The 24573-nt window shown below is 40.6% G+C and overlaps 2 protein-coding genes across 7 annotated transcripts; one reads left to right on the top strand and one right to left on the bottom strand.

The window, feature by feature from the left end:
* The first annotated feature begins 568 nt into the window (after window positions 1-568).
* Window positions 569-19637, top strand: LOC132979457 (epidermal growth factor receptor substrate 15-like 1). 6 transcript variants are annotated; one of them, XM_061045288.1, is made up of 25 exons: window positions 569-663; window positions 1006-1047; window positions 1182-1271; window positions 1355-1402; window positions 1501-1596; window positions 1725-1790; window positions 1886-2011; window positions 2100-2159; window positions 2279-2545; window positions 4609-4766; window positions 5616-5781; window positions 6009-6071; window positions 7895-7980; window positions 8661-8733; window positions 8902-9063; window positions 9544-9741; window positions 10806-10970; window positions 11454-11565; window positions 11832-11968; window positions 12259-12319; window positions 14249-14334; window positions 14602-14665; window positions 16591-16727; window positions 17402-17418; window positions 17885-19637. In XM_061045288.1, exons 1-25 carry the CDS (start codon window positions 637-639, stop codon window positions 17952-17954), a joined length of 2577 nt encoding a protein of 858 aa, XP_060901271.1. In that variant the 5' UTR covers window positions 569-636; the 3' UTR covers window positions 17955-19637. The 6 variants fall into 6 exon arrangements, with proteins under 6 accessions (XP_060901271.1, XP_060901273.1, XP_060901270.1 ...); XM_061045290.1 differs by lacking the exon at window positions 16591-16727; XM_061045287.1 differs by lacking the exon at window positions 17402-17418 and having other exon boundaries at window positions 16594-16727.
* Window positions 19638-20732: 1095 nt separating this feature from the next.
* klf2b (Kruppel like factor 2b) lies at window positions 20733-23211 on the bottom strand. Its single transcript, XM_061045292.1, has 3 exons — window positions 22888-23211; window positions 21701-22610; window positions 20733-21567 (listed from the first exon to the last, which is right to left on the bottom strand). Exons 1-3 carry the CDS (start codon window positions 22957-22959, stop codon window positions 21392-21394), a joined length of 1158 nt encoding a protein of 385 aa, XP_060901275.1. The 5' UTR covers window positions 22960-23211; the 3' UTR covers window positions 20733-21391.
* Window positions 23212-24573: the final 1362 nt, after the last annotated feature.

Raw genomic sequence — 24573 nt, 5'->3', positions numbered from 1 at the left:
TATATATATATATTTATATATATATATATATATATATCGGTTTTGTGGTTTAATTTGTAACAAATGTTTCATGTCATGTACGTCTTTGTAACCTGCTACTGGATGCTTTGAATTTGAACTCGGGATCAATAAAATATCTATCTATCTATCTATCCATCCATCCATCCATCTATCTATCTATCTATCTATCTATCTATCTATCTATCTATCTATCTATCTATCTATCTATCTATCTATCTATCTATCTATCTATCTATCTATCTATCTATCTATCTATCTATCTATCTATCTATCTATCTATCTATCTATCTATCTATCTATCTATCTATCTATCTATCTATCTATCTATCTATCTATCTAAACCACATTGGACCACCACCTGTGCCTTGTTATATTTTCCACTGACAAAGTGACGTATCAAGTCAAAGCTAAGGACTTGAGCAATAACTTCCCTATCTGTAATTGCTCTTCGCATCCTGGTTAACAGTTGTGCAGGTCCACTGGCCTCGTAGTGCTGCAGACAGTCAGAGACAGCGGTACAACAAAACAACCGGAACCCACGTCCCGTCCGCTCTGCCGCCGCTCGTCCCCGATCAGTTTAAGGGGCGTGTGCGCGCTCCCGAGTCACCAGGAAATATGGCGGCGCTCATGACGACCAGTCAGGTAACAACTCTCAACACCTCAGAATAACTCTTATATTTGAACACTAATGACTATAGAGTGACGATGACAGTCGTTTTATGATCTAACCCTATCTATAGCCCTATAAGCAGTTACGAAAACTGCTCAGTTGAGCCGTATTATGTTATTTTCGCTGACAGCAAAGTTAACATTGTTAGCTAGGTGAAGTGAGGATAGCAGACCTACTAAACGTTTTCATAGACGAAGGAAGATATTATTTCTAATGAATAGGTACTGATACTAATGAAAGTAAACAATTGGCTTACTGTGTATTATGTATGTGACACTGTTGTTCTTATATTTCTTCGCTGTCTGCGTATCTAGCTATCAGGTGGATACCCAGCCTATGACAGCTACTACAGGAAGGTAAGCTCTGAGATTGGTGATTTCCTATTCAGATTGTCATTTAGCTGAGTCAAATATATGATGTTAGATCCATGACTTTGACACAGATTTGTCTGCTGTATCCATTCAGTATTATGTTCTTTGATTCTCTGCAGCTCGATCCAGGAAACACAGGGAAAATATCAGCCGGCGATGCAGCTCAGTTCCTTAAAAAGTCAGGGCTGTCAGACAGTACATTGGGAAAGGTGGGACACTTACTCATGTATACACAGCTCACTAATGTATTTAACAGCTGAACTCTTTTTCACATGTTTTTTTTCTTTTTTAGATTTGGGATTTGGCCGATTCCGAAAGAAGAGGCTATTTGGATAAGAGGGTAACAGATTATCTCTGGAGACTGTGGTTTTTCCGATGCTGCTGATGTTTGCATTAAATACAGGATTCGCCTTGCTCTCTTCCTCTTTTTTTTTTTAGGGTTTCTTCATAGCTCTGAGACTAGTGGCGTCAGCACAGGGTGGAAATGACATCAGCCTCCACAACCTCAACCAAAACCTAGGTGTACCCAAATTTGTAAGTGATGGGATGACGTTCCTGACAATTGCAAAATCCAGTGATGTGATATGTAACAAACTGGGTGTGGAAAGACTTCACCCCTAACTGTGTTTAATCACCTCTCTGTTACTTTTATCTTTCTGCAGATAGACACAAACAGTCCTTTATTAAGTGTTTCAACCGCTGCACCTGACTCTCAGTGGGCCATTAGGGTGAGCTGATACGGGTTTTCTTTTTAGAATATCCGTGCATGTTTTAGAATCCAGCGTTTGATCTAAACTTGTGTTTCGTTTCTTTTCTTTTCCAGCCTGAGGAAAAAGGGAAGTTTGAGGGCATTTTTGAGAGTCTATCACCTGTAAATGGACTCCTGCCGGGTGACAAAGTCAGGCCCATTTTGCTAAACTCCAAGCTACCTCTGGATGTGTTGGGAAAGGTGATATTTCTTGTTAGATTTATATAAATAACATAAAGGCAAATCCAAAGCAGTTTAAGTTCTTTTCATTTTGTAAATTATTTTGTAGATTTGGGATCTAAGTGATTTTGACAAAGATGGACTGTTGGACAAAGAAGAGTTTACAGTGGTGAGAATATGACATATTTTGTTCACTTGAAGTTCAGCTCTTACTCCTAAAAGCAAAATAAATTGAGTAATAACCACAATATCATATGCTAATAAATGATCTAATGTCCCATATTCTAGGCTATGCATCTTGTGTATCGTGCCATGGAGAAGGAGCCTATCCCAACATCCTTACCAACTAACCTCATCCCCCCATCTAAAAGAAAGAAGACTGCAGGAGCACTTCCAGGTGCTGTGGCTGTTCTACCTGCTCTGTCTGGGCTGATGGCTGGCCCTGTTCCTCTTAAAGATTCCCTGCGAAGCACTCCTCCTCTGGGCAGCAGTGCCCTCCATAGCAACAATACTGTCAACCTGTCACCAAAACACTCCTTTAAATCCAGCACACCGGTACGTTGCCTTTCTTCTGTTTCTCTTGAAGTGTTGACAGAGGAACGTATAAGATAGAATATTATTAATCACTAAGAATGTTTAACCCAAACATACATATTTTGTGGAATCACTTCACCAATCTTATCTGGCTGATCTAAGCCCATAAATATATTTCTACATTAGCATTCGGATATGTACCTGTGTAAAACACTTGTCGCAGAACGTAAAATTAGAAGGAAATGCCTGGGGTGATTGAAAATGTGCAATCACATAGTTTGTCTTGCAAAGCACCCTTTGGCTCCATATTTGTGAATACATCTCAGTAGTGCCTGCAGCAAAATGATCAGAGCATCACAGCTGAGCAGATAGTTTAGAAGTTGTTGAAGTTATTTTAAAGAAAGCAAGTTTCCAAGAAACTTTCACAGAAATTTGGATGCACAAAAAACACAGAAAGAGTCATTTCCATTCAAGCTAATAATTCACTGCATCGGCTGGCATTTTAATAGACTGTCTTTTTTACGAAATAAGTATTGGTATTAAAAATAAAACATTTTGTACCGTCTTCACAATTGCATAATAATAACAAAAATAATAAAAATTCAGAAGGAATCTAGTTTAAAAAATGTTGTGAAAAATAATTTTCTACATATAATTCTGCTAAACATTGCTAAATGTTGTAAATAATCCAGCCATACTTTGCATTAATATGTTCTACATCACTACATCACAGGTCTAACGTCCTGCTACATTTCAGTTGTAGTTCCAGCTGCCTCCCTGTATTAATTAAAAAAGGCGTGCATGCTTGATAAACGTGCTGTGCCACTTTGTGCAGATTAATGTCTGGCTTCATAAAAATGCTCCATCTGAACTTGGCTTGTTGTTAAGTATTTGCATGTTCACATGCAAATGCATGTGAACATGCAAATACTTAACAACAAAATAAGTGTTTTCCGTACTCCTCCCTCCGCCTTTAAAGAAACCCGCATCACATGTATTGATTCTTCCTGCCTCTGTGATGATGGGTGGACTTGTTTTTCCACATTGTTTTGAGCATTGCGCACAGCCCAGTCTGTTTCTCTTAACCTCCTTATGGCTGCAGGGATTTTTCATCCGTGACTTTTGGAGGAACAGGTTTCCTCTGTAACACTGTACCATGATCACCTGCTGGGCTGAGGAGCCATTGCTGTCATTTTTATTTTGTGTGCCAGTTCTCATTCCTCAATTTGTCAACATTTCTCCTAAATTAAATTTTTATATAAATGAAATTTTTATATTACCTAACTAAAAGAGCTAGGACCAGCGATAGGGGATTTGTTTGAATGAAATGTTCTTGTTTGTGTATTCTGTTTTTTTCGTAGGAGCTTCAATTTAAACTCAGATTTGACATCATTTTTAAAAAATGTTATTTAAATGGGCATTATAGGTCATTGACAAATCCTCATGCAGGAATCTAAAGACATTCACTAATGAAGAGATGTCAGGGTGAGAAGCTGCACACGAAAGAGCAGTTTTGGTGCTCGATGCCTTGCTCAAGGGCCTCTCGACAGTGCTCGGAAGAGAGCTGGCTCCTCTCCAGCAACCAAACCGATTTTCATGCTCTGTCCCACCGGGACTTGAACCGGTGACCCTTAAGTTCCCAGCCCAAGTCCCAACGGACTGAGTGTATGCCAAGTTATTTGATGGTACTTGATCAGATACAATGATCAGAAGCATCAAAAAGTTCCAGGCTTTAAAAAAAAACTAGAAGACTTTCAATCATATTTTTAACCAAAAGCTGCTTTGAGCAGAAGAAACCAAATTACATAAATATGTTTTCAACGTGTTTGTGCAAAATAAAGAGTGTGAAGGAGTTTTCTTGCAGATTTTTAAAAAAAGGTGTCTTTAAAAACAAGGACATTATTAGATATTGGGTGCAAGTAACGATGTCATTAAGATTTGTATTAGTATCGTATCAAAGTTCAAAATTCTGGTATCGTGAATGACAACCCTTGTTGATCTAGTTACTATACTTTGTAGTTTTTTAACCAGATGTTGTGTCCTTTTGCTAAAACCGTGTGAATGTTGTTTTTCGTTCATTCTAGCCTGTTGTGAACTGGGTGGTACCGCTGGCCGACAGGGAAAGATACGATGAGATCTTTAAGAAAACTGACTCTGATAACGACGGCCTGGTTACTGGGACTGAGGTGATTGAGATCTTCATGCTGTCCACTCTCTCGCAGACCATGCTGGCACAGATATGGTGAGACCAACACTTCTACAGCGCTCTTTTTACATATTAAAAATACAACCGATACAAATCAACTGTACATTTGTTTGTTTATTTAACAGGGTCACACATGCAATAAACATTACTTCATATTTAAAATACAAAGTAGACGCCATGCATACAGGTTTCTAGTCGAGGCTCATTTGCAACCCCTCTCCCTGACTAGACTTTTAGGATTATAACAGAAGCATTCGACATGAAGAAATTAGCCCTACACCTTCAAATAACACAAACAAATTGGGAAACATGTGCACCAATTTAACATTGCACAATCTGCTTTTGCATTTTCAAAACAAAATCAGCCACACCTGCTGTATGCATTGATATTCTCACCAGCTTTAACACTAGCTCCATCTAGTGGACAGTCCATGCTTTTTTTTTTTCACACATTCTCTCCTGAAAATGTCCCTCACAATGTGAGACTTTTCCTGTCGGAAGGAGGAAGGTCAAGACATGACTTAGAAAGGATGCTGCAGAAGTCACAGTGCAATGTTTCCAAGATTTCCAAGATAGCAGACAAAGCAACAGATTCTGATTCTATCGGACAGTTTTTTCCTTCAATCTTTATTTATTTAGCTCCAATTCATAACAAATGTTATCTCAAGTAACTTTACAAAAGAGCAGGTCTTAACCTCACTCTTTATCATACAAATGAGTGGAAATACATGAGTAGAGCATGGAGCAGCTACATTATCACACATGAAGAACACTGGTTGTGCACCAGTGGCAGGATATAAACGTCATCACCCCCAGTGTTCTGCAGTGACTGAATAAAGTTGGGGCCTTTTTTGTTCACACATGCGTCCTCTCCTCTCTCTGCAGGGGACTTGCTGACACTAAACAGACGGGCAAGCTGAACCGGGAGCAGTTCTCCCTGGCCATGTATCTGATCCAGCAAAAGGCCACTAAAGGTGTAGACCCTCCCTCCAGCCTAACCCCCGACATGATTCCCCCCTCAGAGAGGCCTGCAGCTTCAGCAGCGGGTCAAGTGAGTCCTGAAACATAAACTTTACCTGTCAATAGCCTCATTTATTTAAATTCTTACTATTTTCTAAATACGACACATTTTCCATTGCATATGTACCTCAGGAATCTGTTGTCCTGCCGCTTTATACATTCTGGATGCTGAGATCTGCTTTCTGACTTTTCAGCCTTGCCTTGCAAAACGTTGTCTTGCTTCTGCTTTTCTGAGCTTTCTTCCCCCCTTTCAAACAGAGCTATGTGGGGTTTATGCCAGCTGTGAGACCTGACCTTGCCTCACTCACTCATATGCGCAGAGTGAGTAAAAGACCGCTTTGTCACAAGGTGGCACTGTTGTCCTGTCATATTCTCTGTTTCAGTGTGAAGCTTTATGTGTATCTAGAAACAGTTTCCTTTTTTTGTATCCATTTTTGTTTTAATCTTCCCCAAAAGTGTAGCACATTTCTGTTCTGCAATGTAGTTTACATGTTGTGTATATATATATATATATATATACTGTATGTATATATTGATTTTGATAAGAATTATTTTCTGTTCTAAACCTTAAATGTGCTAAAGGCAGACACTGCCACCTGCTGTTTCATTAATGGTATGACAATAGAACCTCTTTCCAGAATTCCATGATTTACTTTATTATTAAGTTATCATGCACACAAAGCAACACTTAACTTTAGCAGCCGATAATGAATATAGAATATTTACAGTAGGTGTAATGCTGTTCTTCTCCAGCCAAACAGTGATTACAAAGTCTGCCATCTTTAACAGAACATTTAGAGATGTGTCCTTTTTAAGCCAACGTAGTATCAGAGATTATAAAAGCAGGTTTTAGATTTTTAAATGTTTTTTTTTTATTTCCAGTTCTTAATTTAGTTTGTTGGTTCATCAAATATCAGGCTGCAGCTTTTCATTCTGTTAGAAAGAAAAGTTACTTTTTGGTAAACTGTCAGTTCAAATAAACAAACAAACAAAGGCAGGAAAAAGTAAAATCAGAAGAGACCAGAAAGTCTTTGTGTGTAAACACTGGGTTGTCAAAATTGTCGATAATTTGATACTTTTCCTCGCCATGTGTTTTTAATCATTAAGAAGATCTCTGTTATAATATCATAGATAGAATTGAAAAGTACGAAAGTAAAAAAAAAAAAAAGAAAAGATTTTCAGTCGTATTTTAAACCCAAAGCTGCCACAAGTGAAAGACAGAAGCGGCTGTTCATTCAAATTCTACGGGCAGTTTAACTAGATAAGACGTTTCTAAACTGCAAGAATACGTTATCCCGTTGACAATGTATTCATGCAATTTAGAGAGTGTGAAGGAGTTTTCTTGCGATTTATGGTTACTAAAAACAGGAAGTTACCTAACATTGGTTTTGTTGCCTTCTTGTTGAAACAGGTATTGATATTGGTTTTTACTCGTATCATATCAAAGTTTGAAATTCTGGTGTCATAACACAACCCTAGTACACACAGAGGGATGTCAAAGAATAAAGAAAATCAATGAAGCAAGATCTTAAAAGAAATATAGTAATGCAAACTCTTTTAATTACTACTAGAGAGATTATTTCAAACTCCAAGTTCTTGTTTTCCTTTTTTAAGGTTGGAGAAGAAACCTTTCAGGTCTTTCCCTCTTAATCTTGTAATGTAGCATACAGTACGGCTGATCAGTGCAGGAATGATTTCATTTCTTGTAAAGGGAGGATGGTTTTGGAACATCTTTATTCATCAACGTTTTAATTTGTTGTGCAACGATATTTTAGTCCCATTTCTAGCTATATGAATCAAATGAATCTGTCTAGTCTGTATGTATTTGTCATTGTTCATGTGTTGTCTGGAAATGTTGCGTCCTCCCTGTTAGAGGTGTTTTTGCCCCCCTTCCTGCATCTTGTGTTGTACTTCCTTACCTCTAGTACCGTTCACTTCCCCTTTGCTCTCTTGCTCCCTTTTTTCTCTCTTTCCCTCCTTCTCACCTCTGTTTGGCATCTTGTTTCCCTCTCCTGTCTTTCTTTATTCTCTCTTATTGTCTTTGTCCTCCAGTTACTTGATTCATCTTATTTTCTTACCCCACTCTCCCCCCCCCCCCCCCCCCCCCCCCCTTCGCTCTCGTCCGTCTTTGTCTCTCGCCTCAGGACAGCAACAGCTCCACAGGGTCTGCTGAGCTGACAGGCTTCAAAGAGCTGGATGACCTCAGCCAGGAAATAGCTCAGCTGCAGAGGTGAGCCCCTGAACTCTGAGTAGCAGGAGGACAGCTTTGTTTCTCTTCCTCCCCTTGAGACGGAGGAGGGGAGGTAACAGAGAAAGGATGTGCAGGATCAAAGTTCCTTAAAACTATGAGAGATATTTCTGCTGAATAAGGTGAACATTTACTTAACAGGGTGCTCTTATCACACTTTTTATCCTTAAAGGTATTGAGGATATTTTACAAGGAATTGCCTGGAGAACTGATAATTGGCAATGCTTCAAGGCTGCATATTGTCTGAAGGGTCATGGAAAGAATACGGATCAATTATTGCAACAGATGCCACATCTTTAACTGCTTCCTAATGTTTATTCTTTTGGAAATCCCTCCATCTCCATGTTACGCCAAAAGCAGTATAAGACAACCATGAATCTTTTTCGTTTTTTGCCCACGCATGCTCAAGTTTTCCACATCAGGACAGTTTACGTCAAGTAAAGTGACCATAAAGTGGAGATTAGCTTTATTGCAATTTACTAATGTGTTTGCCACTCGTGGCATTGTTTTCTGGGGAATCCCATCAGTCTGTTTTTTCAAGCATGTAAAAAATCCTCATGCTATTTCAGAAAGCTTGGTCTCAATCTCAACATGAGCCTTGTTAGGAGGAAGTAGTAACATACTATTTATCTTTGCTTTTTCACTTTGTTGTTTACCCACAGAGAGAAATTCATTTTGGAGCAAGAGATCCGGGAAAAGGAGGACACCATGAGACAACAAAACAGTGATGTTCAGGTAAGGCTTACCAGCTCACAGTGCCTGAATATAAATCAACTCCTCCCTGATTCCCAACAAAATGAGACAATTTTTGAGGTATTTTGGCTTCAGAGTTAATCAGTAGATAAAAGACGCTTTGCTTTGCTGCACCATAGAAACGCCTGTGCATGTGTGTTTGACCTTCAGGACATGCAGAATGGCCTGGACAGGGAGAGCTGCAGCCTGCAGGACCTGGAGTCACAGAAACAGGATGCCCAGGAGCGTCTGGAGGAGATGGACCAGCAACGCTCCAAGCTGGAGGGGATGCTCAATGACGTCAAGCAGAAGTGCCAGGAAGAGTCCCAGCTGGTTCGAGACTTGACACATTTAAGACATGCATATATGTAAAAACAAAAAGGAAATCAGCTGTTAAGCATTTTGTATTTTTGCCTCGTGTGACATGGTAGTACTGCAAAATGGTGCCACCTTTTATTCATTAAGCAGATCATGCTTTGGTATTTTCAGAAAGTGATACCAGATTTTAATAAAATAAAGTGCAGTAAAGCTTAATTAGTATTCTAAGGAAAATATTGACCTTTTATCAAAAGTCTCTTTTGGTGCAAATGAAAGAAAAAGCATACATTTAAGTAAGTGTAATGTGGAACACAGTGTAAGTGTTATGCTAACCATTGTATTTTTCTGGCGTCTTCAGAAGAAGAAAATTAAATATGGTGGTTTTGATGAGGTCTTATACTGTATTCTGAAAAGTAGCAATGACTAAAAATGTTCAGCTACTTAATTAAAAGAGACTCCCATCTAATGAACATTTCTCTTAATTTCACCGTCCAGATCTCGTCACTGCACAGCCAAATCCACTCTCAAGAGACAGATCTCCGGAGTCAGGAGGATGAACTGAGCCGCACTAAGATGGACCTGAGCAGGCTGCAGGAGGAGGAGGCCCAGCTGGAGCAGAGCCTGCTGACTGGTCGAGTGCAGCTGGACAGCATCATCAAGTCCCTCAAAACCACTCAGGAAGAGATCAACCAGGTCAGTCACCACAGGTGGATGTTGTGTGTAATCTCAGTGGTGAATTTACAGGGATTTTTAAATTGATATATAGGAAGCTCTGGTTATCCAATAATAATACAGACCTCTCTGTGGAGGTACAGCTGTTTGTTTCACGTTTACTTCCACTTTGTCTAAAGCTGCTTTCACATTATGCATAAGCACTCGTGAAAATGTCCACAACATTTCAGGACAGCCTGCCCCTGAATTTTTCAAGGTGAGTTTAGAACAGCAATTTATAACGTTTTGCAGAGTTAAAAACAGAACATTTGTAACATTAGTTAATCACACCTGTCCCTCTCAGTGTGACATTTTCCCTCGTGGACAAGAGTGTGGGGGTTTATAGAGGCAGGATGTGACGTTGCAGCAGCAATGTGTACAATATATGTAAAGTCTGATGATATAATATTCAGTGTTTCATGTGAGCAGAAAGAGTATGAAGCTGCTTTATTACATGCTTGATGACAGCAGCGGTCGCTCACTGGTCACATGATATAAACGTCATCACCGCCCGCTCTCGCTCCCCCACATTTCCCCTGCTGCTCACCCCGACTTCACGATGACATTTTAAAAAGGGGCTGACTGGAAAAGTCTAGATGAATAATTTGTCAGTTTGCATTCACACATGTAGCTCACGCAGAAAATGTAGGGACATTTTCAGGACTTTTGTGCATTTGTGAAATGTATTTAGAATGCTCTGGAGCACTCTGATTTGAATAGCACTGAAGTGAAACCATCACATCTCAGTAGTTAAGTTTAATTTATTTGATCAACTTAACCACTAACAGCAAATGACATAATTAGCAGATTTTAAACGCATGACTAACTTCTAAGAAAGCAAATCTATATTTATGTACGGGAGTGTAAACTCAGCATTTTCTATTTGAAAATGTTGCCTGAGATTATTATGGCTTACTCACCTGCGCCTGGTTTTGAAGTTCTCCGGTGTTAACAGCTTTGAAAAATAGTAAACAAGTGACAATAGAGGAGATCATGTTTAAGTATTTTATGGAATCAAATACCGATTTAGCAATCTGTGTATCTAGGCCCGCAGCAAGCTGTCCCTGATCCAGGACAGCCAAAAGGAGATGACCAAGACCATCGAGCAATACAACGGCGCTTTGAGCGACATAAACGGTGGAAACGTCAGCAACCTGCCCGACTTAAGTGAAGGGTTCGCTGAGAGGCAGAACGGAGGTTTCCGAAGTGTGGTGAGAGCATGAATACTCTATATCCTTTTTTTACCTCTCCAGAATTTTGACTAAAAGCAAGAAACTTTTCTTCCCAGTAATCCTGATTCAGATTTAGATTCCTAACCAATAAATAGAAAAAGGAGAAACAGCTAAAATATTTAAAATCCATCGAGTAGCATGTTTCAGTCACATTGTCTTAATTGTAAGAATTCTTTGTTTTTAAGTTTTTTTCATTAACTAATTAACAAATTATTACGACCTGATGCTCATGAAACCTTATTTGGTTGCCTAGTTTCATAGTCTTAGTTAGTAATATATTTGTCTGCATGTTACAGTGGGAAATTACCTCATGGCACACATTAACATATCTTTATGTATTTCATGATGAAACTTTATTTTCTTACTGTGATGAAACATGCTCAGTGATGCCTTGTAAATGAAAAGCTTTGTGACACTTTTAACACTGGACTCATTTATTGTCTTTCTGCGTCCATTTATCAGGATGACTCTTTTAAGTCAAAGTTAGCCATGTTCAACAACAGCAGCAGCGCTAAGCAGCCTCCAGTAGACCCCTTCCAGACAGAGGACCCCTTCAAGGCCGACCCCTTTAAAGGTCTGAAAGCTGTGTTTTTATTCTTCACTTCCTTTCTTTCTGTAATCATCTGCACTAAGTTTGAGCTCCTGTCATGAAGCATTTCCATTGAATACTGAACATGTACCTACGTTGAAGTTGTTTTGTTAGAAAAGGAAATAATCGCTGTGTTCAGGCCGTGGGAAAACAAGAATACAGCTCTGATCTTTTATATTTAAAGGCTGACGATGATTTAGTGCGTGCCTAGTCCATGAAAAAGACTCTGACAGTTTTGTTTCCTTTTCTAGATCCGTTTGGAGATCCTTTCAAAGAAAGCGATCCCTTCAAAGGCACCTCATCCGATGATTTTTTTAAGAGTACAGACAAGTCAAACGCATTTGGATCCTCTGAAGCATTTGGTAGAAAACCGACGCCGCCAGCAAAGGTATCAAACCTTTTTTATCTCTTAGCTGATGTTTGTTTGTTGGAGTGATTATCACTTTTCTTTCTCATGTTATATTATCGTGGAACAATCAATACAAAGGGTCAAATGGTTCTTTCTACTCTTATGTTTGATGACTTGCTGTGTTTTCTGTGTGCTGAGAGAGACGAGCTCTGAAGTGTCCTAACTATTACAGACAATGGCACAAAGAGGTTTTTTTTTTTGTGTGGTTTTGCTGACATGGTGAATGAATAACTTCCCTTCTGTATTTTTCTTTCTTTGTTTCCTCTCAGCCAAGTGCCTTCAGCAGCAGTGACGCTTTCACATCAAACAGCCCCAAACCAAAGGACTCAGGTATGATGCTTGGTCGTATGTATCCTATAACGCCTGTCAATAGAGAGTGGACTTTCTCATTTAAATGTTTAAGTGTGAGCTGAGGTAGTATTAGTTTGTGGGAAAAAAAACCTTTAGCTGATTTGGACCTCTTCATTTTGCTGTAGTTATACAGTTTCACTTTTTTCAACTTTCTGTTCATATGTACATACAATGTCTCCACATAAAAGCGGAACATAAAGCAAAATGTGATTTATTTGGTATTGTAAGTCAATTTGGAGATGTAGGGTATTTATTCTCTCTTATTTTAATAGACTTAGTGTGGAGGGCTGGTGGGTTGTCATGATACCAGATTTTTAAACTTCTATAAAGAAAAATCGAACAATACCTGTTTCCATCTCACTGCAACAAAAATACAATACCGAGGCGCCTAATATACCTATTAATGGGTATAAGTTATTGTTTTTGAGAACCACAATTGCAGCCAATCTCCTGCTAAGGCTAAATTGCTCAAATACCGAAAAGTCGTCAACAAATCTGTGCAATTTAAACATTGCTCTCTCTCTCTCTCTCTCTCTCTCTCTCTCTCTATTTTTCTCTCTCTCTCTCTCTCTCTATCATGGCAGCTTTTAGTTAAAAATATGACTCAAGATCTGAAGATTTTTAACGATTAAAATAACGGCGATTGAGTTACTTGTTACTGAAAGGATTGAAGCCACAATCCTTTTGACAATATTGTGTCAAAGGGTTAATATGTCGCGCTATCACACTGGAGCTCACTGTAAGTCGACATCTTGCTCTATGACTTGAAAGTGCGAATGCATCTTCAAAGATGGATAACTAATAAAGTGACTAACAGCGATGACTGGATGAACATTATTCATTGTATGTGATTTCAGAGGAAGACAAAATGCATCCCTGTACCAAAAAAAGTACAGATTTTCCTTGTAGATTTTCCAGAAGGTGGTTCTATTAGTGGACATGTGAATGTTTAAGAATAACGCTCTAGTTGTGAACCACATCTCAAAGAGCCATTCTTTGCCGTTCTAGGTGACGTTTTAGATTTAGGTTTTATTTTTGGGGGGGGGGGGTGCATCGGGGGCAAACAATTTTTACTCACTGCGGCTTCATTTTTTCCTGTGCTTTCAGGCTATTTTTAGTCGAGTACCTACGCATATAACTACTGGCCAACTAAAAATACTCCCCCTACCCTGGAAAAACAGGAGGCCTGCAGGAGCCAAACATAACAAACGTTGTGACTGTTGGTCCTGCTCTACTAGAATACAGTGCCACTCCTTTAACCAGTTCTCTGCTTGCTGCTTCTGTCCTTTCTTTCTATCTGCTGCTGTTGAAATGTTCTACCTCATTCAGTTACGGAAGTTGTTTTAAGTTAGTGGCTACTTCTGGTCACTGCTCTGCCATGCTACACACCTTCAGAGGAACACAGAGGCTGCTGTAGACCTGAGCTGAGTTACTGTGCGTAAAAAGAAAAACACTACGTACTTCACATGAATGGGCTCTCTTGTGATTGCACACTCACAACAAACATATTCTATTACAATGTTTTGTTTTTCCACTGTAACCATCTGCAGTTAGCACAATTTCTTTTTCATTAAGCGGCATACCAACTGAGCTTCAAAACAACCCCGGCACAGTTCTGGTTAACAGTGCGCCAACTGACGCCTTTAATTAGCTGATCAGATGCATACGTCAGGTCTAACAAAACCTCTGCTTTCCAGGTTTTTGCGAAATGTCACGGAAAATTTAACGGTCATGCCACATTCCCCCTCCCTAAAAATAGCAAGCAGGCCTTTTAGGAGGAAGCAAGATGCAGAGATGGTTTTATTATTTTAAATGTGTGGTTTAGGACTGAACTTTATTATAGTTTCTGGCCTTTTCTATAAACGCATTCAAATGTTCCTGATGTGTTTCAATGTTGGCTTGTCACAGATGTGTTCGGGACAACAGACCCCTTTGGAAGCAACTCCTTTGGAAGTAAGGGGGGCGGATTTGCTGACTTCAGTCAGATGTCAAAGGTACGCTCTGGAGAGTCTTGGAGTTCTGAATCAGTTCCACCATTAAGCATCATTTTCCACTTAAGCTGTAGAAAGCCGTGTTGTTATTTTAACTCTCATCATGAGTGATTTCTTACTTTTCTGCCAGTTTATCACCTTTATGAAAACAACCTCTCTGGTATGAAGCCAAAGGCTTCAGCTTTTGGCTCACATTTCTGTTGGAGTCATCATTTTGTGCGATAAGTGAAGGATTTTTTTTTTCTTGTCCTCTCCCTTGTGTGTGAACAGAAGTCAGACAACCCTGTTCTCCCATCAAAGAAAAATGTGCCTAATCGGCCCGCACCTCCCTATGGTAAGCCCTGATTTTATATACGTGTGTGAGTGTGTGTGTGCTTGAACATGACTGAGCATGCAGCTTAACTTGACATTAATTGTTCAGTTGTGTTTCTGTTTAGCATGTTATGTTGATTTAGTCCATGGGGAAATCGATACTGTTCACCATGCCAACATAGTCACTTCTTTATTACACACATTTTTATTTTGCCATGTGCCAATTTTAAACATGTAATCTGTCGTTTCATGTTATTGCAGTCATTGTCCAACAAAAAAAGCAGTTTTTTTGCTCTGGCGGTATGCAGAAAAAAAAAGTACTTCCCTGTTTCGATGTGAGGGAGAAACTGAACATGTATTCTTCTGAAGTTGTAAACAGGAAAGCAGTTGGTAGAGGTGAGGTAGTACTGTGGGTTTAAGAAGTGATGTACCCTCTCTAGTGTCACTGAGCCTGAATGTAGTTAGTGCAGTTTTAGGTTAAACTTGAGATGGAGAACACCTCCTCTCTGCCTTTGGCTGCATTAAGCCTCATGTTTGTCTTGTTTTTATTTGTGTGAGTGTTGGTGCTCACAAAGTCAACCACTACCCACAGGCCATGCCCAGCACGTGCCCTTCCGCTGTGACCTTGCACTTATTCTGTAGGCAGGAACCGCAGCGTGAGAAAGTTGTCCTTCCTCTTCACCGCACAGAAAAGGGGGTGAGATAAGTGGCACAAGTAGACCAGCTGGCCGGCTGCAGAGATGTGCATCACGTGATAAGTTAATTTGAATTGAATTTTATTTATTTTAATAGGGACAATGCAATTTAAAATAATTTAATACAAAGCATGAAACTGATGTGCTGCATAAAGAGTATATAAATATTGCTAATTTCCAACTTGTGTCCCCAGTTGGGCCTTCGTGTAAACAAAAGTGAGAAGCTCTCTTTGAAATTCATTGGCTACTCTGAAGGACTGCATCAGAGGGACAATTGCAGTTATTTTGGTCTCGTTAGGAACCATATAGCCATTCACTTACACACAACTTTAAAGGCACATGTAATCACTAACAATATTAAAATATATAGTTACTACCCTTTGTTTTCTTAGAAGCCCTTCGATTCACGGATGCAGCCGATGTGTCAGTCAGTGCACACGTTTTTTATGCATGAATAATTCTGAAAACATTATTACACAAATAAAATACAAAGCTTGCTGTATTCAAGGGTGTGTCTGTCTTTTACAATTCTATACATTTCCAGAAAGCCACACTTTGCGTGTTAAGCTTCAATGCTTCAGTGAGCCTCACTCCAAAAATGTGGTCAACACCTTTTTTTTTTTTACCTTTTTTTTTAAAAAATCAATATGGCTTTCCCCTGGGTGACTGCTGTGCAAAGCATCAGCGTGAAGCTGCTGGCTTCCTGTTAAAATTTGGCCTCACGATATTACACACCAGCCTTTTAAAGTGTGACCTTAGTTTCCCAAGGGTTCTCTGTTGTTGACATATGAAGTAGGGTTTTGACAATACCAGAATTGTAAAGTCAGATATGATACGAGTTCAATTCCAACAATTACAATACCACTGCAGCAAAAATAGAAGGCTTGCGCACCCAGCATTTGGTACTTTCCCGTTTTTGGTTACCAAAAAATGCAGGCAAACTCCTGCACACTGTCTAAACTGCACAAATACCGTGGCAAGGTTTCAGTACCAGAACCATGCCAACACATTTGTGCAATTCGGACCGTGCTCTCTCTTTTGCTCGAGGCTGCCTTTGTTTAGTAATTTGACTAAAACGCTGTGTCATTCTTATAGCTTTGTTACTTTTCGATACTATCATTCTTTAAATATCAAAGAATGAACTGTTCTAAAACAGGTGCTATCAAAAAGTAGCCTAATACGGAACATTTGGACAGCCTTAGTCTGAAATGTGTTATCTTGCATGGATTTATTTAAACATCTTCCTCTCCAGTAGGTATGCTCAGTTTGACCGCATCAGAGGCGTCCCTGAGCGTTGGCTCCACAGCAGACAGTACAGGCTCGTTTGTTACAACTCACTCGAGTAATGCATCCAAAGACTGTCCTGTGGGTTTTGCAGATTTTGCCTCTGTAAGTGTAGTCTTATGGTTTCCTGTTGGTATATTTGTCTGCATGAGCCGCTGATCTTACGATCTGACTCTTCAGACTGACAGGCGCTTAAGGCTCCGAGGTGACAGGTGTCACTTGGCCTCTCTCTGTTAACGACGTCGCGCTTACTGGCTGTCCACTAACAACTGGCAGAACATCATAAGAGCTTTTTAAAGGCTTGGTGAAGAAGGATATTAAATGTTTACGTGACTGACTTTGACAGCCCCCGATGTGTGTTGAGTCGACTGTCTTGGTAGAGGGGCTCTTGCATGCTTGCTGTTATCTCAGGATTTATAAACTCTTAATCAGCGACAGCGAGTCAGTGAACTTGTCTGGTCAGGAATGCACTGGAGGAGCATATTTCAAGTCTTGGAAGTACAAGCTAAAGGCTTATTTGCTGTCAAAGCATGATATGCCTCGAAGCAGAGCGCCATTGAGTAAATCTTCCTCTTTGTCCCACATCTTCCGCTTCTTTGCCTTCGTGTGCAGCCTGAGTTTGGAGAGATGATGCATGGCAGCTTTTTGTGTCTGGTTTGTATCATTTGACATGACATGCATCAATGTTATCCCTCATGCCAGCATGAGAGTTGTGAAAGGAATTTGTGGGTTCTCTTTTATATCGAGCTCTGTATTGTAATTTTTTTTTTTTCTACCAGGATCTGACTATGACGAGGTAAGTCTGTACATGGGTGTGGTGGTCCTCTGCATGTGAAAAAAACCTGTCCGCACTGCGTGGGCCGAGTGCGCTGATTCATAAGCATGATTTTATCACATTTATATCCTCCGTGACAGTGATTCACGTGCTGAATGATTATGGGTAATGTGTGAGCAGCAGTAGTTTGTGAAGCTTGTAGCGTTGCTTTTTCTGCTTTTCTGTGACTTCCAGGCAAAATCCAAACATCTAAATTATCGCATTCATTGTTTCTTAATTTAAAGCTGCGTGCTGCTATTTAAGTCCAATCATTTCAGTTATGTTTGATGTGTATTTTGATCCTCTGCGCAAGTAGAGAAAGTCAATTAAAAATCTGCATCCAATGTTACTTTTACATACATCCAATGACGCTGCTCTATTTGTGTTGACATTTCAGCCTCTATCTCTGGTGTTGTTTCCACGTCTAATGTGAGTTTCTCTGTTCCAGTTTGGAAATGAGAGCCAGCAGCTGGAATGGGCCAAGCGGGAGAGCGAGCGTGAGGAGCAGGAGAGGCTGAGGCGGCTGCGTCTCCAGGAGCAGCAGGACCTGGAGCTGGCCATGGCTCTCAGCAGGGCCGACATGCCCAGCTCCTGAGCAGGCACCCCCCCCCCCCCCCCCCACCACAGCTTTTAGCCCTCTTCCTTACAGTCTCTCTTGTCCTCCGGCTCATGACAACAGCACCCACACTGGCCCAACATGACTAGCAGCCCTGTTAACAATTTGTGTAAGAGACCAGTGTTTCTACGCCTCGACTGGACTCAAGTCAAATAACTCCATATTCAGCAAGCATTTCAGGTGTATTGCTCCCAAACTTCAAGGCGCCTATAATCAGGGACAATACGCAGCAAACTTAATTTAAGCCTGGCTCATCCTGCAAAAACATAAAATGCCATTTAATGCAACCCTGAGTACTCGAATACAACCTACAGTATATCTAACATTCATAATAGTCCAATCACCCTCAATATCTGAGGGCCTCTGTCTTACAAAAAGTAACTTTTAAGAATACTTTACAGTTTTATTTATATGTGAAAGCAACAAATCTGTTGTGTAAGAAGTACCTGTAAAGGAAATGTATAAACTGTTTTATATAACCTTTAGTTTTTCCAGAAAAACTCCATTGAAAGTCAAACTATACAGGCTTACTATTTAATTTAGCCTTTTATTGCCTAGTTTCAAATGTTTAGTTTTAAGGCGCTCCGTTATGTACTGTAAATACGGTTAGATGATGGTTTTATGTTCACGGTTTGGGAAAAGCCTGATTCGTCTTTTTAATGCAAACCTGTCTTTAAAGGAGCAGAGCTTTGTAATCAGATCATCAGTGGTAAGATTTAGTATTTTAAGTCTAAATGTGTTACACGTGTTTTTAGCCATTTGTGCCGGCTTCATCAACTATTTAAGGCCTTAAAGTGATAAATATTAGAGCATAATCAAACCCTCAGCTTGGATACATTTATGTAAGAAAACAATGTTTTTGGGAACCCTGATTAGCGTTTTAGCCTTTACATATATTTAGCTGAATGGAGTTTTTGCCTTGTTCAGTAATACAGATGCTAGTGATAATCATTGAAGTCTTCCTTTCCTCTGAACAAAGTTCAGCCCACCTGCAGCGCTGTCTCACCGTCCCTCTCTGATGTCAACAGCTTGTGTCTGTCAGGCTGTTTTTCATTGGTTGCCTTGTTGTAACGCCCAACGACAACTTGCACTCCCATACAACTAAAGCCTCTATAAAATGGAATGAAGTGTAAACCTGTGTTGTTTATACTGGTGCTGTTACACATAACTGTCCCTTACTTCTTCACACTACCACAGTGACGTCTGCTTCCGACTTTTTGCCAATCTTTTCTGGCCCCTCAGATCAACCAGTGGATCTCTTTTTCCCTGATGGATTATTTTTTCTGTTCAGTTTTGTCTTATGATCCAGTTGGAGGACATTTCTTGAAATGCCTTAAAATGTTGTATCTTTGTAACTAAGAAACACTAATCAGGTTTATTTGGCACATAATGTTCACACTTGTATATTCTAGAGCTTACTGGATATGTACAAAGTGACAGCGCCTTATTTATCATCATATCGGCATTGTATCATTTTAATATTGCACAGTATGTATGTGATTCTTTAAAAAACAAAACTCAGAGGTTTGACACGCTCAGATCTGTTATAACTTTCAATTGAATAAAAGTGATCTTTGAAATCCTTATAATAAGGTAAGTCTTGATTTTAAAAGAAAGCAGTACAACAACAGTAGACCGATGTGTGCCAGGCATCAACACTGTTCCTCAAGTCATCAAATAGATGACCTCATGGAACAGTAGTGATACATACATTTGCAAACATTGCGTGTAAGAAGGAAAGAATTTAGTCAACCTTTTTCTTTTTAATGGTTTCAGCCTGAAACATCCCCAAAATGTAAAGTAAAGAGTTATAGAAATCTAATGTTTACATCTTGAATTTTTATTAATATTGGAACAAAAAAAAGTGAAATGAAAGTGAAACATTTGCATCAACCACTGCAGATATTTTTACCTAGTGTGTACTTCCTCTTTTTTAATAATAGGACGATAAATTCTAGAAAATTGTTGACACTCAGCACTTACTTCAAGATATGAGATAACTCAAAACTATGGGACACAGCGTCCACACCCATAATGCAACAGAAAGGAGAGCGATATGTCAATCACCAGCCAAGTACTTAAAGAAAATGTTGAATATTTATCTTTTTTTAAAGGCCATCTGGCTTTGATACACGGACTCGCTATAGGCTTTGATGCGGGGGGAAACAAATGCTCAGTGACACCACGCAGACATAATATGCACGGACTGAGATACTTTGAAACTGCAGAGCAGAGTGACTCTGTGTAATTGTAGTATTAAGGCCCTTTGATGTCCTACTATAATTTCTACCCATCAGAAAGGGAGTCTAAGGGCTCCCTGATGAGGGCTTGCAGTGCCCCTCTGTCCAGACGGCTCCCGGCTCACTCTGTAATTATGGAAATGGAGTGTTTGTATTTATAGGCTAAGCCCACAAGCGGCTGCCCTTCTCTGTCGTGCAGCTGCAAGACATCACAGTGGAAATCAAGTGCCCATGTTTTGAGTTAGAGTGGGTATATGATGGCAACATGTATGGCCTATTTAGTGTGACTGATCTGACGGTGTGCAGGTCTGCTGCTCCTACTTACTCTGGTTGTAAACACAGTGTGGGACCTGTCAGTGAGTGGGCGGATGTGGTTCATTGAACAAAAGGTGTGAACAAGATGTGTCGGCAGTGACTAAGAATGCATGAAGTCAAAAAGCTCAATTTCATTGTTTTTAATATTTACAATAAATACATTTGACAGTATAAAATCCATGTACATTTTTTTTTTATATAAATTTAAGTGAAAAATAATGCACAGGACATCAAGCCCTGATAGTGAACAGAGGGGGCTGGATCTGAGAGTTTCACAAACGAGGAGACAAAATCAACTCCAAAGAGTGGGAAACAGGAAAAGTTCAGGCCATTCAGACATTGAGGCAGTTTAAATAAAACATTGTCTTTGCACATGTTAGACAACTGTATGTGCACCTCACTCCTGTCAACAAGAACATGTTCTGTTTTTGTGGCCACGTCGTTTGGTCGTGAAGAGTTTTACAGTAGCACAGTCATAGAAAGGCACTTTTGTGTCAAACACAGCATTCCAGTTCTGTCAAAGAAGAGTAGTATGTACAGGGCCAGCCCCTTCCTGGTCTGCCTGCTCTAAAGCAAACAAAGCTTTTCTAAAGCTTTCATACAACCAAAGTAGTACCAGCTACGTTATTAGAACATAATAACACTAAAACTTTGAATTCAATATTATATAAAAAAAAAAGACTTTGGTCAGGTGTACAACAATTTAAATAAAAAATACATCAGTTAATTACAATAAAAATAACACAATCCCCCCCATTGACCCCAAGTTCTTATGTGGGCTTCTTCACATGTGTCTCTTCATGTGGAGAGCGAGGTGGTCAGACCTGGAGAAGGCGCGTTCACACAGGTGGCACTGGAAGGGCCTGTGACCTGTGTGTTTGCGGAAATGACGAGTCAGCTCGTCTGAGCGGGCAAATTTCCATCCACAGCCTTCCCAGCTGCAGTGGTATGGCTTCTCACCTGCGTGGACAAAGAATTAAGAGATTATTAGTCTTTGTTTAAAGGAATACATTGATTGGAGCTAAACAGATCTGTGCGTAATTACGCACTACAATCATCTTGTTAATCACAAAAGATATGGGCTCAAACTTACCGGTGTGAGTTCTGAGATGAGCCTTCAGGTGGGAGCTCTTTGTGTAAGTTTTCCCGCAGCCAGCGAATGTGCAGGTGTGCGTGGCAGTGCGCTTCCGCGGCCAGGTGCGTCGCCCTCTCTTGGGTTTGGATTCCATCAGGTCGAGGGGAGAAGAAGGCGGTGTGAGCATCACCCTCTGCGCGCCTGGCTGCAGGCTGAGACCTTCGTCGTACATGCCAAAGGCAGCGTGTTGAGCATGATAAGGCATCTGCATCTGCGGGGCCTGAGGGTGGTGTGGGAAAGCCGCCTGTGTGTGATACTTCTGGGAGAAGTTCATGGGTTGGCACAGCTGTGCCTGGCAGTCCGAAGCTCCCTGGTCGTTGGGGCTGAGAGGCGGGGTCATGTTGCTTGCTGCCCGCGGGGAGATTGCAACCCGGGGCTGCTCGAAGGACATCATGCACGAAACGTTCCCTTCTTGCTTGATTTTGCTGCAGCTTTGGGGCACCATGCCCATAACGGGGCCGTAACCGTCCATGGGGGGCTCGACTTTGATGTTCTGCCGGGGGAAAGGCACCGTGTTGACGTAAAATCTCCCCTGGACGCAAGGGTTGCGCGTAATGCCATAGTTGTTGGGTCCCTCTGAGCGGAGCAGCTCTGTCATGAGGCTGGCGCCGTACGGGGGCGGCGGGGAGCGGTGGTCCTCTGCTTGGTAGGATGGCATCGAGTGTCCCGTCGTGTACATGCTGGGGTCAACAGTGCCAGCAAAGTCCGCCGCGCTGTCTGAGCCAGTTGTGTTGGCGAGAATAAAATCCAGATCCAAGTAATTACTCAGATCCTCGTCGTCCTTTTTGCTGTGATTGTCCAAGTTGTGTACCATTTCAAGCATGGAGCAGCTGCTGGAGACAAGTTTGTCCACCTCTCCCTTCCACCTCTGAAAGAACGAAAAGATTGTTGTTAGACATGATGAGTCAAATGTTGCTTTGAAGAAAAAGTTTTAGGACAGATGCAGGTGACTTTACGTGGACTGATTATTTCGCCTCAGAATTTGTTTTGTATCTTATAAATTTGTTTTTTCTTCTTCTTACACTAAAGCAAATGAACAGTTTAAATATCTTGCCAAGCTATTGAAATCCCCTCCCAATCAAAAGCGCTAAAAATAAAATGACAAAACAATCGCGTTTAAACACAAAAAAAGGTGATAGACTTACGTTTTCCCAGGTTCTCTCTCTTTGGTTTGTGAATGTGGAAAAGGACGGTAGCATCACTCCGGATAAGGCCATCGTTGGGTGAAATAATAATAATAAGTCGTCTCTCGTCAAAGGGTCTGTGCGCCTGTCTCACTCTCCACAGTTGCGCTCAGAAGACATGAACAAGTCTCTAAGTGGTAGGAGGTCCTTCAACCCTTATAACTGTCTAAGCTCGGCGCGACCGTCCAATTGTGAGAGCTCAGGAAACAACGTAAAGTTTGGTAATTTTAGCTCTTTATAAAGCGCCTGGTGCAGGCAGTGCTGCTCAGTTCACTGTATGACAGGCAGTGCAGCGCAGCGGAGCCTATAAAGTGCAGGACCTCCCCCATGCGATGACGCAGACACCAACAGACACGCCTACCAACATTTGAGTTGGAAAAAAGTTGCTGGCAAATTACAAACACACGGACAATATAGCAACCATAGATACTTACGTAACATGCTCAAAAGAACAAGCGTAATGACAGAAACTGCTGCAGGCCAAGCCACAAGAAACTACTTAATATGAGAGGCTGTCAGTGCTTCAGTTAATCAGATGACATATGACTGTTTAATGAACTGTAATACAAAATATAACAAGAGTTGTGGAGAAAAAAGCCTGAAAGGAGAGACAAAGGAATAAGAAAAAAAATGGTTTTAATAAAAGGCAGGCGGTATTACGCACTGAGATTATGGCACGTAAATCTCACCGCGCATGATGTTTAAACATGTCTTCAAACATAGTTCACAAGTTTTATATCTCGAGAATTATTAGTTGTGTCTTCTCATCGATTGCATCATTTGATTTAAAACCACAAGAACGATTTCTATCCATGTTTGCTTTTCATTAAAAGAAGAAACCCCCTCTCCTGTCTTTGCCAGCTTTCCCTGTTACCTTACTCTTTCCAGTGTTAAACCTGCATTGAATAAGGTGATTTTGTTTGAGCTATAACTACATGCAGGTGGAGATGGTCCGTGCCGCTGCCTCCACCTGTTCGGCGCGTCTCGCTCTCGGGTCATTCTCATGAATGGAGGCTTGGGGTTTTTTTGTTCCCTCGCAGCACGCTTGTCCAAACAGGCGCCAAACTCGTCTGAAACGCGTTTCACGGCTTTTAAACTCTCTAACCGCTGGTGATGTAAACATGATTTAAAGTAACGTCCCATTCAGGTGTTAATGGTGGACGGAGGGGGGGGGGGGGGGAAGACTGCAGTGTCGATTGGAGCTCACATTTACATCACAACCCCGGCCTGCTTGTTGCTGTTTGTGCTGAGGGGATCTGGTTTCTGACGTGAAGACTGTCGGTGTGTTTTCTCAGCAGGGATCCTCAGACTCCAGAGGTCATTAGGCCAACTGTAACTCTGCACTCTGGACCTGCTTTAAAGCCTTCAATACATGTGAAAACACATGTAGAGTCTCTGAATGAGACTTTTAATCTTGATTTAAGACAATTGTCAAACTCTCAGCATATCAGCATTAACATAAAATAAAAATCATCCATACATAAAGTTACACATATAGGCCTATAGAATATCTTACATTTTTGAAAGAAAGGTGCTGGAGGTGTCAAATAAACCCAGAGGTGCTTGTCTAGTGGCCCGCCTAAAGAGAAACATGTAACACAGAGTAGTCCAAACAAAAACAATAAAGCTAACAAGAAAACATACTCA

This window comes from Labrus mixtus, chromosome 8 (assembly GCF_963584025.1).
Source record: "Labrus mixtus chromosome 8, fLabMix1.1, whole genome shotgun sequence".
NCBI classification, from domain to species: domain Eukaryota; kingdom Metazoa; phylum Chordata; class Actinopteri; order Labriformes; family Labridae; genus Labrus; species Labrus mixtus.
The sequence above is the reverse complement of the archived record's forward strand: the minus strand, read 5'-3'. Positions and strand labels throughout refer to the sequence as shown.